This window comes from Thamnophis sirtalis, unplaced genomic scaffold (assembly GCF_051295495.1).
Source record: "Thamnophis sirtalis isolate CommonGarterSnake01/CBP01778 unplaced genomic scaffold, rThaSir2_p1.2 scaffold_6, whole genome shotgun sequence".
Lineage (NCBI taxonomy): Eukaryota > Metazoa > Chordata > Lepidosauria > Squamata > Natricidae > Thamnophis > Thamnophis sirtalis.
This window is the reverse complement of record NW_028261386.1, coordinates 82589949-82610447: the sequence shown is the minus strand read 5'-3', so window position 1 is coordinate 82610447 and position 20499 is coordinate 82589949. Positions and strand designations below refer to the sequence as shown.

The 20499-nt window shown below is 42.1% G+C and overlaps 2 protein-coding genes across 3 annotated transcripts; both read right to left on the bottom strand.

The window, feature by feature from the left end:
- Window positions 1-538: 538 nt before the first annotated feature.
- On the bottom strand, window positions 539-17655 carry NUP43 (nucleoporin 43). Its single transcript, XM_087718302.1, has 8 exons — window positions 17502-17655; window positions 16065-16187; window positions 15747-15824; window positions 11584-11752; window positions 10536-10671; window positions 9770-9921; window positions 1884-2006; window positions 539-1028 (listed from the first exon to the last, which is right to left on the bottom strand). The coding sequence occupies exons 1-8, from the start codon at window positions 17619-17621 to the stop codon at window positions 814-816; spliced, it is 1116 nt and encodes a 371-aa protein (XP_087574428.1). The 5' UTR covers window positions 17622-17655; the 3' UTR covers window positions 539-813.
- Window positions 3513-8065, bottom strand: LOC148045058 (uncharacterized). Of its 2 annotated transcripts, none has more exons than XM_087718300.1 (2): window positions 4556-8065; window positions 3513-4015 (listed from the first exon to the last, which is right to left on the bottom strand). In XM_087718300.1, exon 1 carries the CDS (start codon window positions 7130-7132, stop codon window positions 5411-5413), a length of 1722 nt encoding a protein of 573 aa, XP_087574426.1. In that variant the 5' UTR covers window positions 7133-8065; the 3' UTR covers window positions 3513-4015; window positions 4556-5410. The 2 variants fall into 2 exon arrangements, with proteins under 2 accessions (XP_087574426.1, XP_087574427.1); XM_087718301.1 differs by having other exon boundaries at window positions 3513-4010.
- Window positions 17656-20499: the final 2844 nt, after the last annotated feature.

The following is a 20499-nucleotide window of genomic DNA, read 5'->3' as shown; positions in this document are numbered from 1 at the left end:
TTCTTCTAAGGAAGCTGCTATGAAGTATAAAATCCAATGAGCTTGTGTTCTGTAGCAAACAATCCTTCATTGTGTGTGATTGCAGCAACTTATGTGCAGCCACTGCCAACCCTCCCCTGGCCCACCTCTGGTGTCTGCTGGTCCACTATGTTCCATAGTGCCTACCTGCAACACCCCAAATGCACCCACAGTACTTCCTACCTGTTCCCATTTAACAACCCACACAGGCTTGGGGTTATGTCAACCAGGACTACCATCAGTAAGCAGTGCTGCAATAATGTTATACTTTATAATTACTTACTGACAGCAATTCCAGTCCAATTGCCATTGTAAGTGGGGGGGCTGTCTAGAGCAAAACAGAGAACTATTGACAATTGAATAAGGGTGGGTTTTTTTCTTTCTTAAATTTATTCCAGTATCAGTGACAAATATTTCAAATAAAATGCAGTTTTAAGCATCACACACAAAAAAAATCCCAAGGGAAATACTTCTACAACCTACTTTGGTAATACCATACTTAGTATGAATACTAAAGAACTTGCAATTAATTTATCTTTATTGGAAAAGTTGAAATAATATTTTAAAAATAAAGACAATGTAATTAAGTAATTACAATAAACAATGCATAAATGGAAAAAAAATAATATAAACATAGTACTATTGAAGAACTACAGAAATTCATTGTTAAAAACTAGCTAACATAAATTACATTCAGTTGTATTCCAAATTATGATTCTAGAGAATGTTGTAGATTGCAATTTTAGAAAAAGAATTCTAAATTTACAGAACAGCATTGTTTTGGGAAAAATAAGGCTATACAAAGAGATCCTTCTTAACATAAATAGATTCTGTGTCAGTTCCATACACAAGAAATGATCCTAACACATCTAAACTGTTTATCGATAAAGTTGAATTTGAACTTAAATTTGTAATCTCAATGCGATCTTTAGTAGGATCATTGTTCAACCATGCACTAATTATGGACTGATTAGCCATAGAATGAGGTAGAAATGAAGTATTTCTTCCGCCTAAAATAAAATACAGAAACATTTTTTGTTATTTTCAGGTTAAAAAGAGAATTATTTAAATGCAAGGCAAATATCAAAGTATACATTATATTGTTAAAGAACTTGGGTTTGCCATTTGTCAAAAAATAGATTACATTTTGCTGCTCTAGAATAATTTTAATCATGTTCGCTGTCTTTTCCTTTCAAGTTAGGCTATAATTAAGATTTATATACCACCCCATAGTGCTTTATAGCACACACTGGGTGGCTTATAATGTCAGTCTAGTGTTCCTAACGATATGACTCCTCATTTTACCCCCCCTTGGGAAGATGGAAACAGTCAACCTTGAGCCCTGTCAGGATTGAATTCCAGGCTGTGGGCAGAATTTGCCTACAATACTACATTTAACTACTGCATCACCAGGGCGCCTTGCAAAATGTGGGTGTGCATATAGCATTTTCAAGTAGCCTCATCTTGGTTTGTACAATTGGTGCACAATTGCAGGAAAAGATAGATAAGATGTTCCCAACAGATGCACATTTCAAATTACATTTGCCCTTTGAATCTGAATTTCTGCAATTTCTGTGCACAAAATGCACAGCCATACTAGTTACCAATCTAAAAGTAATTATTCTAATATTTATGTGTATTTCCTCTATTCTTCACTTGCAGAAATCTGTAGTAGTGAATGTGGGCAGCATGGAAAAATACTATACATGAAAGCATTTTACATTAGAAATACAAAAGATGTATTGTTTAAGTTAACTACAGCAATACTGACCACCAATTGACTCAGAAAAGTTCATATTTCTATGCTAGTCTGCAAACAGCATGAAATACTTATTTAGTTAATGAAAAGTTTGGGTAAATCTTACTTGTATGAAGAAAAGATTTTCTTTCAGTCACATCAGAGGAAGCATCCCAATGCCACAGAGATCCATCTTCTGAACAAGTGAACAAATGATCAGGATTGGAAGGATGAAAGTGTACTTCCCATACTGTAAAAGTAAATACATGCCAAATATAATATGCAAAGGTAGAACATTTTTAAAAAGTTATTTACATTTCAACATTATGGTAGCAAATGTTTAAAAGTAATTTTGTACAGAAAGGTGAACTAGCAATACATGAAAGACCGTTGGCTTACCTGAACGGTCGTTCTCGGGGCACTGCGAAGAGAGCCCAAATGCTGGGTTAACACAGCCTATCTGCCCTTGGACTGAGTGATGATTTTCTTGACCACGCCTCCCTTTGCCTGCACATGCTCAATTCGAAAACGAAGGAACCGTCCTGTAATCAATTACAGTCAATACAGCCACATCGTTCAAATACAAACACCCGGGTGGGTTTGGGCTCTCTTCGCAGTGCCCCGAGAACGACCGTTCAGGTAAGCCAACGGTCTTTCTCCAGTGCACTGCTCAGAGAGCCCAAATGCTGGGACATGCCCAAGCTATTGAGTCCCAGGGTGGGGAAGCGCCGAAGCCTCTGGCATTTCAGCCACTCTTTGTAATACTCTTCTGCCAAAGGAGGCTTCGGCTGAGGCAAAGGTGTCAATCTTATAGTTTCTAATAAAGGCCGTGGGGGAAGCCCAGGTGGCCGCTCTACAAATGTCTAGGATAGAGGCCTGGGTTGCCCAGGCTGCAGACGTTGCAGCGCTCCTGGTGGAGTGAGCGGTGATTCTTCTCGGAGCCGTCTTGCCCTGGTGCTCATATGCCAGTTTGATGCAAGCACGTAGCCAACGTCCCACAGTGTGAGAGGAGACCTTGCGGCCCAGGGACGCAGGGAGGAAGGAGACAAAGAAAGCCTCTGACCGGCGGTAGTCCTTTGTTCTCTTTACATACGTGCGCACGGCCCGTCTCACGTCCAGCTTGTGCCACTCACGCTCCTTAGGGTGAGAAGGATGGGGACAGAAGTTGGGCAAAATAAGTTCTTGAGTCCTGTGAAACAGGGAGTTAATTTTCGGAGCAAATGACGGATCAAGTCTCAATATTACTCTGTCCGGGTGAACTACGCACAAATCCTCCCTGACAGAGAGCGCAGCAAGCTCGGCTACCCTGCGAGCGGATGTAATGGCCACCAGGAAAGCGGTTTTGATGGTGAGGTAGCGCAGACTGGTCTTTTTCAAAGGCTCAAATGGGGCTTTGGTCAGGGCCTTAAGCACAAATGGAAGATCCCATGACGGATACCGGTGAACAGTTGGAGGGCTGATGTTCGCTGCTCCCTTGAGAAAGCTCTTGATCTGGGGAAGCTGACTCAGCGAGCGAGAGGAGCCCTTTGCCAGGATGGTAGACAACGCTGCAACCTGGCGTCTGAGGGTGCTGACTGCAAGGCCCTTATCCAGACCCTCTTGCAAAAAGTCTAAGGTCTGGGGGATCGAGGCTGAGGAGGCCTCTATGTTCCTAGTCTTGCACCACCGTGAGAAGGCGGCCCAGGTGGCATCGTAGATTCTAGTCGTAGAGGGCTTCCTGGACGCTTGGATTGTTTGAATGACCTGGTCAGAGAATTTTTGCTTTCTCAGGAGCCCCCCTTCAAGTGCCAAACGGCTAGCTGCAGCCACTGGGGCTCCGGATGGGTGATGGCCCCCTGGCTGAGGGCAATCTTGTCCCGGGGGATTCTCCAAGGTCTTTGAACTGAGAGGCTGACCAGGTCTGCGTACCAGGGCCTTCTGGGCCAGGAGGGAGCCACCAGAATGAGGTCTGCCTTTTCGGTCAGGAGCTTGTTCACCACTTGAGGGATGAGCGGAAGTGGAGGGAAGGCATACAGAAGTCCCTGAGGCCACGCTGACCTCAGAGCATTTGTTCCCTCCGCCTGGGGCGAGTGGTAGCGACTGAAGAAGCGTGGGAGCTGTGTGTTGTTGTGTGTGGCAAACAGGTCTACCTGTGGCTTGCCGAACCTCCTCACGATCTGCTGGAACAGGTCCGGGTCCAGGCGCCACTCCGAGTGGTCGATGCGTTGGCGGCTCAGCCAGTCTGCTTCCCGGTTGCTTACGCCGGAGATGTGATCTGCACTGAGAGAAGCCAGATGACGTTCCGCCCACCTGCCCAGCGCTTCTGCCTCGAGCATGAGGGCCTTTGATCGAGTGCCCCCTTGCCGGTTTATGTGCGCTTTTGTCGCCACATTGTCTGTCATCAACAGTACATGAGCCCCTCTTACTAGAGATGCGAACTTTCTCAGCGCTAGGCGAGCTGCCCTCAGTTCCAGCCAATTGATGCTGTGGGCGGCCTCCCTCTGAGTCCATCGGCCTTGGGCTAGGTGGCCCTGACAGTGGGCGCCCCACCCCAGGAGGCTGGCATCCGTGGTGACAACTAGTCTCTCCGGCTCCTTGAACAGGCAGCCCTTCCTGACTGCCTTGGACCTCCACCATGCCAGAGACCGGATCACCTTTCGTGGGAGCCGAACCCGCCTGAGTGAGTTGCTGTTCCTGGCCCTCTGCACTGGCAGCAGAAACCACTGCAGCTCCCTGGCGTGAAGGCGAGCCCAGGGAACCACCCCCAGGCACGAGATCATTATCCCTAGGAGCTGGGACAGCTGAATGATGGGTACCGACCTGGCAAGGCTGCAGTGCTTCACTCTGCGTCTCAGGTTCGACAGCCGGTCTGGCGAAAGAAATACCTGGCAGGAGGTGGAGTTGATGACCGCACCCAGGTGCTGTATACAGGTGGATGGTCGGAACTGGCTCTTCTCCATGTTGACAGAGAAGCCATGGTACTGCAGGGTCTGCACAGTTAGAGAAACATCGCGGTGTGCCTGCTTGGTGGTGAGAGAGTGAATGATTATGTCGTCTAAATAACATTCCAGACGAACCGGATGGTTGCGGAGATGAGCCGCTAGCACTGCCAGAATTTTGGTGAATGTTCTGGGCGCAGATGATAGCCCGAAGGGAAGAGCCCTGTACTGGAAATGCTTCCCTTCCGCGTAGAACCTCAGGAACCGCCTGTGGGCCACATGGATGGGGACATGCAGGTAGGCCTCTTTGAGATCTATTGATGTCAATAGGTCCCCCTCCCTCACACAGCCCAGGATGGAGTGGAGTGACTGCATCTTGAACCTCTTGTAAGCCAGATGCTGATTTAGGCTCTTGAGGTCCAAGATGGCCCTCCACCCCCCTGAACTTTTGGGCACTAGGAAGAGGATCGAATAGAAGCCCCTCCCCTGCTGATCCCTGGGGACTGGCTCTATCGCCTCTATCTCTAGGAGATGGCAGATTTCTGCCCTCATGCGTTCCCTCTTTTCTGGGTTCCTGGGGGTAGGACAGCGGATAAACTTTCTTTGGGGAAAGGATAGGAAGTCCAGGAGAAGGCCCTTGCGAATGGTGTTGAGGACCCACTTGTCCGATGTTATCTCCTCCCACCTGTCGGCATACAGCCGTAGCCGACCCCCGATGGGGGGATCCCTGTGACCGTCACTTTCCCTTACGAAAGGGCCGGGATCCACCACTGTTGTTTCCTCCTCCTCGGAATGGTCTCCGAAAGGAAGACTGGGATTGGTTGGCACGAGCCCCGAAGGATCTGTCTTGGTGCCTATCCCCCCCTGCCTGAAAGGGCCTCTGATAGGAGGAAGGGTGAGAAGATTGCCCTGTTTCCTGGCTCCTGTAGGGTCTCTTACGAAAGGACCCCGCCCCTTTCCGGTCACCCCTTTTAAAGGTTGCCGGAAGGATCTTGCGTTTGTCCTTGGTTTCGGTGACAAACTTGTCCAGGGCCTCTCCAAACAGAAAGCCCCCTTTAAATGGGGCCGATGCCAGCTTCCATTTAGCCTTCATTTCGGCCTGCCAGTGCCTGAGCCATAGGAGGCGGCGGGAGGTGATATTGGAAGCTAGAGCTCTGGAAGAGAATTTTGCTGCTGTCAAGGTGGCATCCGCCGAATATTCGACAGCGGTAATAATCTTGGTTAGCTCATGGCGCCACCTAGATTTCCTGGGCGGGGGTCTGGACCTGAGTTGGCGCAGCCAGAATAGGGTGGCCCTAATAAAAAAGGAGGCAGAGGTGGATGCCTTGATGGCCCAGGCAGACGCCATGTGTGTTTTCTGACATGCCTTTTCTGACCTCTTATCTTCTGCCTTAAGTCCCTCTAGGAGCTCAGCTGGCAGGTTGGAATTGGAAGTTAGAGACACGACTGGGGCATCTACTTCTGGGAATTTGAGGATTTCCTCCATTTTATCTTCTACTGCATATAGAGTTCTATCCCCCCCACTGGGGTTGGTCAGGGTGCCTGGCTGTAGCCACTGGCGCTGTACCGCGTCCATAAATAGGTCTGGCACAGGAATAACCTCGGGGGTTTCTACTGTCTCTTTGAACAACCCATGCTTAAGATCCTTGGAAGTGGAAGCCTGAGAGGCCTCAGGTCTGGAAGTGGGGCCTAACTCTGTGGCCGTCATGGCTTTGTGCAAGATAGACTTGAATAATGACGGTTGAAACAGGCCAGAGAATTTTGGCTTGTCAGGGGTGGGGTTTTCGTCTTCAGAAAGGGCGAAAATCTCCCCTTCTTCCTGCTCAGAACTTGATAACCCAGAGTGAGAGGGGCTTGAAGATGGGGAGGAGGATACAGGCTCCTTAGAGGTGGAGGCCCTAGGTTTGCGTTTCTCCTTTGGGGCCTTGCCCTTGCTAGAGCCCTTGCGCTTAATGCCTTCAGCTATCCCTTGGGAGATGGCTAAGGCAATTACCTCCCTCATTTCATCCGAGAGAGCAGAACTTTTTCCCCTTTTTTTCTTTTGCTTACTGGGCCTGCGCTGGCTAGGCCTGCCTGAGCTGGATCCACCCTTCCCAAAGGGGGAATTCTGGACAGAATCTCGTTCCTCTCCGATGGAGGAGCTAGGGGAGTCGGGGTACCCCCAAGATGCTTCAGGAGATGGATCCCTGGATGCATAGTTATCCCCAGACAAGAATTCACTGTCCCCGGGGGATTGGGCCTCACGATCAGGGGAAGCTGACTCCCTGCTGCGACGGTCTGGGCTAGGTTCTGGCTGAAGGGGCCTTGAAACCTCCCTGGGATCCACTGTGGCTCTTGGAGAAGACCTTTCAAGTGAGCCTTTGTGCCCTTTGCCTTTATTTACAGAGGGATCCAGCTTGCAGCGCTTGCTGGAGGGCCCCACCTGATCCCCTAAGGCCTCCCTGCATTCCTCAGCCATTTCAGGTCCCCACGAGGCCTGGGAGATAGCTGGAGCTGGGATGGGCACGCGCTGGCCTTTGCAGTCCAAAAGCGCTGGCAGAATCTCCAGGAGGGAAGGGCCGCCTTGGGGTCGGATTTCCTTCCTCCCACCGCCCTCGGTTCCCCGAGACTTAGCTTATTTTCCGGAGGGAGAGGCTAGCTGGCTTCCCAGACTAGCCCCCAGCCTCCCCGCGGCGTTCTGCAGTCGTTGAGGGCTCGCTGAAGCTCCGTTGGCTGGCTGGGCTCTTCTTGCTGCCTTGTTCCTAGCACGCTCTGAGCTCTGCCGCTCTGCCCGGTGAGTCGGAGCGATCCAAAATGGCGGGGGGTGCGCACGCAGCCGCTTCCCGCTCTTTCCAGCCCTGAAGGTGTGCGAAGACTCCAGCCGTCGCTGCTGTTGCCGGGCAAAATGGAGCAGGCGAGGGAATCCTAGCAATCCGGCTCACCTGCTTTAGAGCCTTCTCAGAGCCTTGCTGGATTTTTCCTCCCCCTGGGACGCCCCTGTTCCAACAGGGAACTTGGTTTATCCCACTAACTGCTCCCTTGCTAGCCAGCCCCCGCTGTGCAAGCCTTTGCAACCCCCTGCAGTGCTTGCAATTAGCAACAGCAGGGAAAAACCCGGCAGCCCTTCTCTTAAAGCGACGGAAGCCTCACTGGAGGCAAATAGACAGACCTGATGTAGAAGCGTGATTTCCTCTATCTGAGAATTTAAACGTGGTCCAAATTGGGAAACTTTTTCCAGCCTTTCTGCTCTTAGACTGGAGCTCTCCCAAAACAGCCCTAACTCGGGCGGACTGAGTTTTCGAATTGAGCATGTGCAGGCAAAGGGAGGCGTGGTCAAGAAAATCATCACTCAGTCCAAGGGCAGATAGGCTGTGTTAACCCAGCATTTGGGCTCTCTGAGCAGTGCACTGGAGAAATAAACACCCAAGAAGTTATTCTATTAGCATATTTCTATATTCTATGTTAGCATAGGACATCTGGAAATTGTTTAATGCTTATATTACTTCTTTCTTAAGAATCCTATAGACCAGAAGTTCCTAACCTTTCTGGCACAAGGAATTGGTTTTGGAAGAAAAATTGACTTCCAGGTTGGAGGAAGATGGTTTCACGCACAACCTAGATTCTGCAGATACACTGATGAAACTTGCTGGTCCACTGTTTGCACAGACAAGTTCCTAACAAACCACAGACCAGTATTGATCTGTGGCCAGGGAGCTGGGATCCCTGCTTTAGACTAAGAATAATCACTTCCAAATATGGCACTGATCATTTGGTTTAGTCCTTAGCAGATTGTTAAATAAACCACATTTAAATGGATTTAAACAAACCAGGACCCTGGTCAGTATGCCAACTAAATCATCATTGTTGACAACCTTTGAATTAAAATTCTAAATAAGCCATCAAAGCACATTTGTGAACCTTGCCATAATTGGATTAAATCTGGAATCCCAATTCTTTGTCTTTTTTTCCGACTTTTTCATCCAGTGGATTCTGCTCAGTATATACAGTATTCACTTGAGCTTTTCCGTGAAAAGCTCAAGAAACAACAGAAACAGCACTGGTTGTACTAGTGGGGAGAGGGTAATGACAGTGGGATGCGGGTAGTGCTATCATCCTTACTCTCCTTAACCTCTCAGCAGTCTTCGATATTATGGTCCATGGTAAAAAGGACACCACAGTCCATGGCTGAAACCTGGCAAGACAGAACAGCTTTGGGTGCAAGAAGCTTCAAGATCTGGGACTTTGACATCTTTAGTTCAGGATGCAGTAATACCCCAGATAGATCGTTTGCCACTTGGGGGTTCTCCTGGACTCCCAATTCCTATTCGAAGAGCAAATAACAATCACAGCCTTTGTACAACTTTGTTGTGGACATTCCTGTATCAGGAGTCCCTGCACTTAGTCATTGAAGCCCTGATCATCTAACTCTTGGACTACTGCAATGCATTTCACATCGGGTTACCCTTGAAGAACATTCTGAGGCTTTAACTTGTGCAAACTGCAGAAGCATGGGCAGTCTTTGTGGCCCCTAGAGTGGCCCATGGTACACAATTGTTTGTGAACAGCACTGACTGCCAGTTTGCTCCCAGGTGCAATACAAAGTATGTGTTGTTAACTTTAAAGCCCTGCATGGCATGGGTCCAGTTACTTGAGAAACCATCTCACCCCAATGTGACAAACCCACCCCACCTATTGGTCCCGTTTGTCAAGGATTTCTGGCTGGCAGAGTCCAGAACAGCCTTCTTTGCTATAGTCCCAGCTCTTTGGAACATCTTGCCCCAAATCTATATTCACCCTCTTAGCCTTCTGTGAGAGCCTGAAAACCAGGCTCTGCCAGTTGGCCTGAACCCCAATGGACTAAAAGTAGATCCCACATACCTGCTGTGCATCCTCCTCACTCCCCTCCCATCTTTTAATCATAATGTTGTATTCTTAGTGTGTATGTGTGTGCACATGCACACACAGTTTTATTGTTTTTAATGTAAGCTGCTCCAGAGTTACTTGTAGGGAGAAGCGCGGTAAACAAGATATTTTTTCAAGCACTGGTGATGTGTCAATGTGATGAAAGATTATTCCCCTACATTAGAATTATGATCCTGTTTGTTTAGGCACTTACATTCTGCTTGATGAGCATTTAGTAAGGAAACTGGCATGCTGCCTTGTCTTACATCCCAAATACTCAACATTCCATCTTGACTACCTGTAGCAACAATATGTTGTTGATTGGGATGCCTATCGACACAATGTAGTGGTACTCTTTCCCCTGTCCTGCATAGAAAAAAATCACAAAGGTGGTAGTCAAATACTATTTAAAACCCTGAAAGTAGTTACAAACTATCATGCCCTCAAAATTTCTGCTGAAAAGTATCAAGACTGCCACATTTTGGCAGAAATAAAACCAGAAGATTTTGGTTGTGCTGAGTTTTAGCTGAAGTAAAATCTAGAAGGATCCCAAACTAGTTTTAAACAAGCAAAGTTGGACTGTACCACCTCCTTCCCTTGGGAGCTTTCAATCTGGCATATATCCAGCCTGTAGATTTTACCAATGTTTTCCTCTGCTCATCTCCTGGCTGTGGTTTGTATCCCTTTTCCTTATTGTGACCACAAGGACCAGGCTTGATGATCTGCCTGACTCTTACCAGTGTTTTCCTTTCTCCCCTTCCCCATAGCCAAATCTGACGTCTTTTTCTCACTCTCATCTAAATAAGTATTACCCAGATTAAAACAGTCTTATTTCATTTTGCATCTGGAACAAAACATCCAAAACACATATTTCTGTTTAAATAGACTGCCTGATATTAGCTGTGCAGGCATTTTGCACATCCCCAACGTATAACTATTTGGCTTCATCAGAGCTTTTTATATGAAAGCAAAATGCTTACAATGAAAATATTTGTGAAGGTTCACTTCCTTGCTGTCTGAAGTCCCATATTTTTAGCTGACCAATGGAATTGACTGTCAGAATCTCTGTTGTACGAAGTCGAGTCACTGCTTGGAGTGTACTGCTATCAGCATTATCTATGAGAAATTAAAAGAAACATTCATACATAACAATGCCTCTTTAAAAAATTATCAAGATTTGGTGACACAGCCATATTATAGAATGAAACTGCTTAGCAAGTACAGCATTGTGACATATTGTCTCAAAATTTGAGCACTATCTCCATTTCTCATGCACCAACTCTACATGTGAACTTTAATGCAACAAAGAATTCAGGTACAAATCAATTTCCCTAAACTAAGAGCAAACACTTTAAAGTATAAACACATAGCACTCTTTCCAATAAATCACAATATTGCAGTGACTGCTCAGTTGAGAAAACAATGCTACCTTCACAATTTCTGCATACTGGAAATATTAGCTTTACAATGCCAATAAGGGCAATTCACAAATTTTCCAAGTATTGGTATACTTTTCATACAATCTTTGTGAATGCAACTATACAATATTCTTTAGCATGAAGATTTGAGATACAGTATTGTCTGTCCAATCAGAATATAATACTGAAAACTAGAAAGCTACTTTCCACATGAAAATACTTCCCCTTATGCACAGGACACCCTACTAAGTGGATTTCGAATGTAGTGGGCACCAGTACAGAATTATTTGAAATTTAGGTGGAAGCAGCTCCCACAGTTGAAATTCTATTCATGGAAGCTGTTGTCATCTAATTTTCTTGGGAATGTGCCACAAATCATTCCATTTAGTAAAGTCCCTTAGTATTTTAAAATGCGATAATTGTTATCCCAATAAAATAACTCTGGTTTCCAAATTTATACAATGAAAATTGAATTATTGCCAAAAGGGGAAGATAAGTAAGCAAACTGATACTTCCTTTATTCTGAGCCGTTTGGAAAAAACCTATAAGATACCTTATAGCAATATGTTGGCATATATTTACGCCTTCATTATTAGACTTATCTGCCTACCTATAGTACGTACAGCTTCCTTACGATCAGTGGTGAACATGTTTATCCTACCATCTTCTCCAATACTAAAAATTTCAGGGCTATTGCAAATGATCCCAGTGCATGATGCACTTCCCCAGGAGTGATCATAATAATGTGCTTGTTCCCATTTCTGATTTATGGAAAGAGTCTAAAATATAAGAAAAAAGAATCAAACTACCTATTAATTGCACAAAAAGTTCAATTACAAGGTTGCTTCAAGCAAAGTACTACTTCAGACAGTGATGTATTATATACAAATTACCGGTAATATAAAATTATGCAATGTTTGAAATTATAGAATATAAGATTTATAAAAATAAATCTGTATATTATATGAAAAATAATATATATGGAAGATTTGCATTTTCACAATTACAATAATGATTTTCATTATGTAGCTGTCAATTATTCTGCTTGGATCAATAAATCCAGAATTCCCTTTTTCTAATAATTGAGTATTTCAGACTGTTCATTTAGACTCAGATTTATATTGTGAAAATATATTGGCAACCTACTATCAGTACAATCTTAACAAGTGTTGCACAATTCAATTATAGACACCTGCAATGCACTTTGAAATCCCAAGACAGTGGGCAAGACAAGGAACTAAAAAAAAACAACCAAGAAAGCACACACACAAAATACTGTAAAACAATTTATTGTAATTCACTTTCTATCAGTGGTAGAAAATTTGTCTATGTAGTCAACTCAAGAGTTTTAGCTTTGCTGACAAAGCCTTTTGTTTACAGTGGGACCAACTGTAAAACAGTTTATATTCACCCTTGCTTTTTTAGAGTTATACTAAGATCACCCTATTACAAATTTTATGTCTGTGTTATTCTTTAAGGATTCAGAACAACTTGGCTACGGATTTAAGTAAATAAATCTTTTATACAGCAAATTTCAAAGATGTAAAAACTTATTTTAGAAAAAAATAGCTCCATGGCACTGTACAATATAATAATAATAATAATAATAATAATAATAATAATAATAATCATCATCATCATCATCATCATCCAGCGAAACAACTGGCCGCTGTGATACAATTGTATAATAATAATAATTTTATTGATAATAATAATTTTATTGATATTGCTATTCCCGGAGATGCCAGAGTCGAAGAAAAAGAACTAGAAAAAATAATAAAATATCACGACCTGGCCATTCACGACCTGGCCATCGAAACTACACGGCTATGGATGAAGCATGTAACAGTGATACCCATTGTCATCGGGGCACTTGGCACCATGTCCAAGAATTTTATAAGATACATCAACAAATTGCAGCTTCCTGCAACAATACCAGCCGAATTGCAAAAAACTGTGCTACTCAGAACATCTTATATTTTAAGAAGGTAGCAAACTGTATCAACCATTAGCACCAGTCAATGGTATTTGTAATGCATTTTTGAATGTTGAGTTAGCTGAGTTTCGTGTTTAATGAATAAACTTGTTAATAATAATAGCCGAGGGTAAAGATGAAAATAATGCAAGATGTATGCGAGAGAGGAGGCTTGAAATTACCTAACCTAAAATTATATTATGATGCAGTGGCGCTATCCGCAATTAGTGATTGGACCCATTTAACCAACGATAGAATACTGAATATCGAGGGACACGATCTGGTATATGGCTGGCATGCTTACCTGTTATTCAACAAAAAATTGGATAAGAATTTTAAAAGTCATATCTTAAGAAATGCTTTACTGCGGGTTTGGAAAAAATATCAATATAAACTAAATGACAAGTTACCCATGTGGGCAATTCCTAGACATGCAATTGAAAATATGAATATAGCACAAAAACAGGATAGAACCACCTACAGACAACTTCTCACTTCCGAAAGGGGGGTTCTACAACTAAAATCTTTAGAGGTATTGAAAGAGGAGAAGGTAGTTCAAACATGGTTCCAGTATGGCCAATTATAGGCCAGGTGGAAAATAGACCAAAAAACTGGTTTATCCAAGTTGAGGATAATTTGTTTAAACAAATAAGAGATCAAAGTTTAATGCATATAAAGAGGATATATAATGTACTAATACAGATGGATTCGGAAACAGAATTAGTTAAAGATTGTATGATAAAGTGGGCTCAAAATATTGAAGAACCAATAATGTTGGACATATGGGAAAGAATATGGGTAAGAAATGTAAAATTCACACAAGCACAAAACCTGAGAGAAAATTTTTATAAGATGTTTTATAGATGGCACTTAGATCCTAGAAAGCTGGCTTCTATGTACCCGAATGTACAGCCTAAATGTTGGAGATGTGGTTCTCTCGATGCTACATATTTTCATATATGGTGGACTTGTCAAAAGGTTAAGGCATTTTGGATAAAAATGTGGTGGATTATGCAAAATATCTTTAAAAGAAGGATAAAGTTTACTCCCCAGTTATTTTTACTAGGTATATAGTAAAAGAGACTAATTTGGTTCTGCACCTAATAACGGCAGCAAGACTGTTGGTGGCGTAATACTGGAAGAAGGAAGACTTGCCTACAACTCAAGAATGGACATTGAAAGTCACAAACCTAGCTGAGATGGCGAAAATATTGGCATATCTTAAAGACCATTCAAATGAGAGATATAAACGAGACTGGAAAAAATGGATTGACTATATACAAAACAAATATGGGACTAAGAAATTACAGATAGCCTATGCTTAAGATTAGGAATAATCTAAACTGTTCATAGCTAGTGCAACAGGAAGAAGCTGAGTTCAATGCAGAGATGTTATTAACTTCTTCTTTTTATTTCCTTTGTCTTAATATATTGTAGACTGTTTGTTAAAAATCTATACCGTTTACGGGCTCTGGGAAGTCGGGGGGGGGGGGAAGGGAGGTGGGGTGTTAGGGGGGAGGGGGGATACATAGTATGTGTTAGATTTTAAGGTAACGTGACTGCACTTGTATACTGTTGCTCTTTAATTCCACTGTAAAAATAGGACAAGCTGAATATATTAATAGATTGTAGAAATACACCGAAGGGAGGAGTAGAGGGATAGAAGAAAGAGGGGTAGAGAGGGTGGGAGAGAGGACTGGAGGGAGAGGGAGAAGGAAGGGAGGGAGTGTATCGGGAGAGAGGAGTGGTAGAGGGGGAGGGGAAGTAGGGTAGAGGGGAATGATGGAGGGAAGATGGAAAGTTGGAGGGGGGGCGAAAGAAAGGGTGTATGGAGGGTTGAAGAGGTACATTGGGTTTTTATTTTGGGGGTTACTGCTGATAAGAGGAATGGCTGTGTTTATTGTTTAATGTTATATGGCCCCGGTTATGCACAGTATATATGTGACTGTACGAAAATGAAAATGGAAAATAAAAACACATTTACACAGAAAAATAATAATAATAATAATAATAACAACAACAACAATACTGGTGGGAACATAAGCCTGAAAAAGTCACAGAAAATCAGATGGTCAAGATCTTGTGGGATTTTCACGTACAAACGGACAAAATACTGGCGCATAATACACCAGACATCACATTGGTTGAGAAAAATAAGGTTACAATCATAGACATCACAATACCAGGTGATAGCAGGGTCGATGAGAAGGAACATGAAAAAATTGCAAAATACCAGGACTTAAAAATCGAAATTCAACGATTATGGCACAAACCAGCAGTGGTAATTCCAGTGGTAATTGGCACACTGGGTGCTATTCCAAAAGCACTGGAATCACATTTAAAACAGTTAAAAATTGACAAAATCACTATCAGTCAAATGCAAAAAGCCTCACTGCTTGGAACTGGACGCATATTACGAAAATACGTTACGACGTCCTAGGCCCCCGGGTGGGGCCCGACTAGTAACCAATGCCAAATCCGGTGAAACAACTGGCCGCTGTGATACAATTGTATAATAATACCACCAGATTACTCATTTTTTCTAGACAGAAATTCAGCTTTGCTCCTATAAGGCTTTAGAACTAATTAATTGCAAAATAAATAATGAATATAATAAATAAAGCTGTGTAAGACAAGATTCCTTAACATTTTTAAACAAAGTATTTTGCTAAAGAGGACAAGGAAGAAAGATCCACTGTTTCACTGTTCAGATAGTGCTTATCTAGTTTAAATTCAAGTTTTCTTGAATAGGTAGCCTTTGTGCCATTCATCTGATAACGAAAGCAAATTCCATTTACCTGATTATTTTGATGATGCCGGAAAATGGTCACACTCCCAGTAGATGAAGCAGCAACAATTCTCTCTTGATCCAAAAACTAGGGGCGGAAAATCTAACATGTTAACACAATAAATGATTTCATCTTTAGTGAAAAAAACATTCAGCATGGTAATACATGTTTGTATTTTTATGTGAGAGTGTATATAATAATTATAATGGCAAAAATGAATTTGGAAACGTGCTTTCATAAGTGTAGAACAGTAATATCTTGAAGCTTCCAAAGCAAAGATAATGCATGTCTTGAGGCCTCTTAAAAAAATATTTGAACAATTTTTACCTGCATATCCATAACATCACCACTATGTTGGATATCACAAAGCAAATGCGGTTCTCCATGATATTCACTGTTTGAGACCAAGCCTGCAAAATCTCCAACAGACCAAATGGAAATCTTATTTTCCTGTAAAATTGTAAGAAATATATATAGCACTTAGCAATAGCATATACCGCTTTACAGTGCTTTACAGCCCTCTCTAAGCGGTTTACAGAGTCAGCAAATTGCCCCCAACAATTTGGGTCCTCATTTTACCCACCTTCAGAAGGATGAAAGGCTGAGTCAACCTTGAGACTGGTGAGATTTGAACTGCCAAATTGCAGGCAATCAGCAATCAGCAGAGGTAGCCTGTAGTACTGCGCTCTAATCACTGTGCTACCACGGCTCAGTTTCTTGTACAATGTTAATGAAACAATATGCATTCATCAAATTATTATTTTGTAATTTATTAGATTTATATACCTTTTGTACAGGAGCTCAAAGTATCGTATTTTTCTTCCTATTTTACTCATAACGACAATCCAGGGAAGTAAGTTGGACTGAGAGAAAGAAGGACAGTACCAAAGCCATCAAGTGAGTTTCTGTGGCTGTAGGTACTATCAGAAAATAGTAGGTACAATATCAACAATATCACTAATGACATCTGCTCCTATGTATACACTATGTCCAAAAGACGTTATTGAAGAAATGTCAGATGTAGAACAAAGTTTATCAGACAAGACTGATAACAGCACCCCACTCTAATTCTTTAACTACTATTCTACAGTGGCTTTGCTATTTTCTCATTTTCAAATAATCTAGAAAAGTACCTATGATAATGGTGTATACAAAGTACTATATCTTTTATTGTATATTTAAATATATAATTACTGAAACGTTTTGTTATGTTGCACAGATTATCAATTAAGATGCTCTATAAACATTTTCAGAAGTCATATATGTAGCTCTGAAAAAAGTTGTTTTAATGCTACATTTCCAAAGCAAAGGCAGATATTAATTTGTATCAATACACTGTTCCGTTATCTCCAGTAGATCCCTATTGAAGTTTCAGTAAAATGGGAGTAATTTAGTTCAGTTGACAATTTTTAAACCCCCGAGGCAAAATTAAAGAAAGAACGCAAATTGCATTTAAGCTTAAAATTACTAAGCATTCTTAATTCTTAGCCACGTGGTGGTTCACTAAAGCAAAACAAAGCCGTCTATTCACTAGCGACAAAAACAGTGGCGCCCAAACTAAGAGGGATTAGCTTAAACTCTCAACTAGGGGGAAGTCACGGCCATGGTTCAGGAAGACTCCACATCGAGAAAAGCAAGCAAGTTTTAGCGAGCCATGGCAGTTGGAGGGCACATAAGGCGGGGAAAAGCCGAAAAGATGGTTAGTGAGGAAAGCCGAAAGAGCTGAGGAAGGAGAAACGCCGGTCTTGCGGGCGTCAGAGTTACCTCATTATCCCACGAGCCGGTGGCGAAAATCTCGGGAGGCTGCAAGGTCGTGGCAGATACGGGCCGCCAGCGGGTCTTACTGATTTTCTGGGATACATACTTGCCCACTACGTCCTCCATATTCGGGGACAGACACTCGCTCCCGCGCAGCACGATCACGCCGCAGATTTTCAAAGCCACACTCTTGATTGGCTCGCAAACGTCACGAGAGACGGCTTCCGAAGGAGGACAAAAAGCGCTGTACAGTAAATACATTCAGTAGTATCAATGCATTTTCCAACCTGGCAGAATGGAGACTACAGCGCCCAGAACTCCTAAACAACAGATTTAATTGCCTGGGAGTTGAAGTCTCAGTAGAGGTGCAGATCTTGAGCGAATCGGCTTGAAGGAGGCTAGAAGACAACAGGAGAATTTAATAATACTTGTTGCTGAATCAAGCAGACATGCTTCTGCTGTTTAAACTATTTCAGTGTTTTCCCTATAATTCCTTTTACAAGATATAATCTCATTTGAGTCTAGCTCAGTTCCTGGAGAAATCATAAACATATTCAAAAACTGTGCCAGGTTATTTTTGAAACTGTTCTGTTTTTCCCATTTAGCTTTCAATTTGTAGGGATGTAACCTGGCTGTTTTTGCCTGCTCTCAAAAAGATGAGCAGGGTTGAACCTGGCTAATAATTGGAGGGGAACCCACCTGAGAATCTCAGTACTGTATATTTAATAGGAAAATATTAAAAATTGTCCAAAAGCAACAATGACAATTTCCATACTATTTCTAAGAAAATTACGACACATCAATAAAATTATAGGAGCTGAGTTTAACTCAAGAGAAACTTTTCTAAAGGTAGTCAGTTATATAACAATTCCAGAATTCTGAAAGAACAAGCTTGTTCTATATGAAATTTAATGCTACAGCAGAATGAAGTAACACTGAAGACAAGTGCAGGTAGTCCTCAATGCACGACCACAATTGAGCCTGGCAATGCTGTACCTGTTTCTTTAAATCATACTGTATAATGTGATTGGTTGCTGTTTTCCTCAATCGCCATAAGAGGTAGCCAGAACGACTGTTAGTTCTCTGTTTGTTAGATGCTGGGCTGATCTGATCTGAGTGTTTTGGAAGCTGACTGTTAGAAAGTGCCATGAGCTATTGTAAGTTTTGCAACTGCTAGCAAACTTTGAATACCAGACTGTTTGTATGTTTATGGACTATGTTATTTGGATTATCCCTAAACTGAAAGACATGGATGGACTGACTGTCTTAACCGTGTATGACTTGGACTGTTTGATGGACTCTGATACCTCTATTTCCACGAAAGTAAAAGCCTATTTAAACTGCAGTGTATCTGTATGCTGGTTAATGTGTTCTCCAACACAACTCTCACAACACTTCGCTGAGCGTACCCACTCTCCCAACGGGGAACTTACCTAACAACTGGGTAAAGGCATCTGGAGTGGTTGGTAATTAAATGTCTTTACATTTTATTTCTTCATAGCTTCACTATCATGGCAAACAGGGCTATTGGTAAACTGTAAACATTTTGCTAATTGGTGCCATTTTTAAGAAAATATACACAGGATTGAAATACTAGAGAAACATTTTATTAGAACTCCAATAAAAACAATAATACTGCATTATGTGTTTATTTTTATTTAAAGTGACAAGTAATGTGAAATTAATATCATCAGACAATACATATTTAATTCCCATGGCATGGCAAACATTAATACTAGATTTGTTACTTGTATCTCATTAGATATTCTGGTGGAGGGACTTGTATAGAAATTTTAAATATTTACAAATGAAAGACACAAGACTATTTTGAAGTATTTAAAAGCAAGTCATCCTCCAAAATTAATGACATTTTAAATATTTACAAATGAAAGAAACAAGACTATTTTGAAGTATTTAAAAGCAAGTCATCCTCCAAAATTAATGACATAGCCCTCCTAACAGGACCCTTTTAAAAAACAAATATAAGTATTGTTTTTGTACACAGAAAAATCTACAAAATGTTTGAAAATCATGACATCATAAAGCAGTTTGTCATTGTCAGTAAGAATACTTTGTCACTGTGCACACAACTGTATTGCTGATATTGAAGAATACTGTGTCTCACGTATTCCTGTGAAATACCAAGATTGACAGCATTTCCCTTTGAGTGATTTAATTGCCCTGAATCAATTCATCAGCTTGATGATGTTATTGCAACATTCACTTCATTTTTGATCATACAAATCAGCTCTTTCTGGTTCACCATATTTATATTTTTGGCCCAGCAATAATTACACTTACAGCAACATATTCATCACCATAAAAAGCTGCTTTCAGCAGTGAATTTCAGTTGAAGCAACTTCAGCACTCAAAAATTCAGTCGTGGCACATTGCTTAAAGCATGCTTGAGTACCTGTCACAGCCTTCCAATTCACAAACAATAGCAACCCAATGTTTTTTCAAAACTACTTCTCAACAATCAAAACAAAACAATGTTTCAACATTTCTAACATGTTAGTACTACCTTTTATGGCAATTGACCACCTCGGAGCCATTATTTTTCACTCAATCATTATACTATGTAAGTGGAGATCAAATAAATAAAACAGGCAGGAGGATGGGAAAGGTGATAATTCTGAGGGGAAAAATGCCTGGGTCAACATTAATTTGAGAAGCAGCTATGATCCTGCCATGAGATGCTAGTACAGCATTTCTTTGGTGTTTTACACAATCCATGTTCAGCTGACACATGTATTACATTTGCCTGTTTTGCCCACTTTGAGCCATCCACTAACACACTGGTAAACTCCACACAACACTGATCCAAGATTGCATAGTGTGAGAACAGAGCACACTGCTATTTATACAAAGCAGGTGCACTGTTTTAGTGCACATATAACACCCATGTGGATGTTTATATGCCAACAAGGAGTGTTTAATACAGCATCACACTATTTCAAGTGTTTGAAAAGCTATTTTTTTAAATTTTCTGCCCCACTCCAAG

What these genes read in the sequence shown, in the direction of transcription:
- NUP43 (XM_087718302.1), bottom strand. Translation starts at nt 17,621, where the DNA reads ATGGAGGACGTAGTGGGCAAGTATGTATCCCAGAAAATCAGTAAGACC. An exon ending in CCGGCTCGTGGGATAATGAG is followed by an intron (nt 16,188 to 17,501) that starts GTAACTCTGACG and finishes ACAATTTTACAG; the next exon opens with GAAAATAAGATTTCCATTTG. An exon ending in GGAAGCTGTACGTACTATAG is followed by an intron (nt 10,672 to 11,583) that starts GTAGGCAGATAA and finishes AATTTCTCATAG; the next exon opens with ATAATGCTGATAGCAGTACA.
- LOC148045058 (XM_087718300.1), bottom strand. Translation starts at nt 7,132, where the DNA reads ATGGCTGAGGAATGCAGGGAGGCCTTAGGGGATCAGGTGGGGCCCTCC.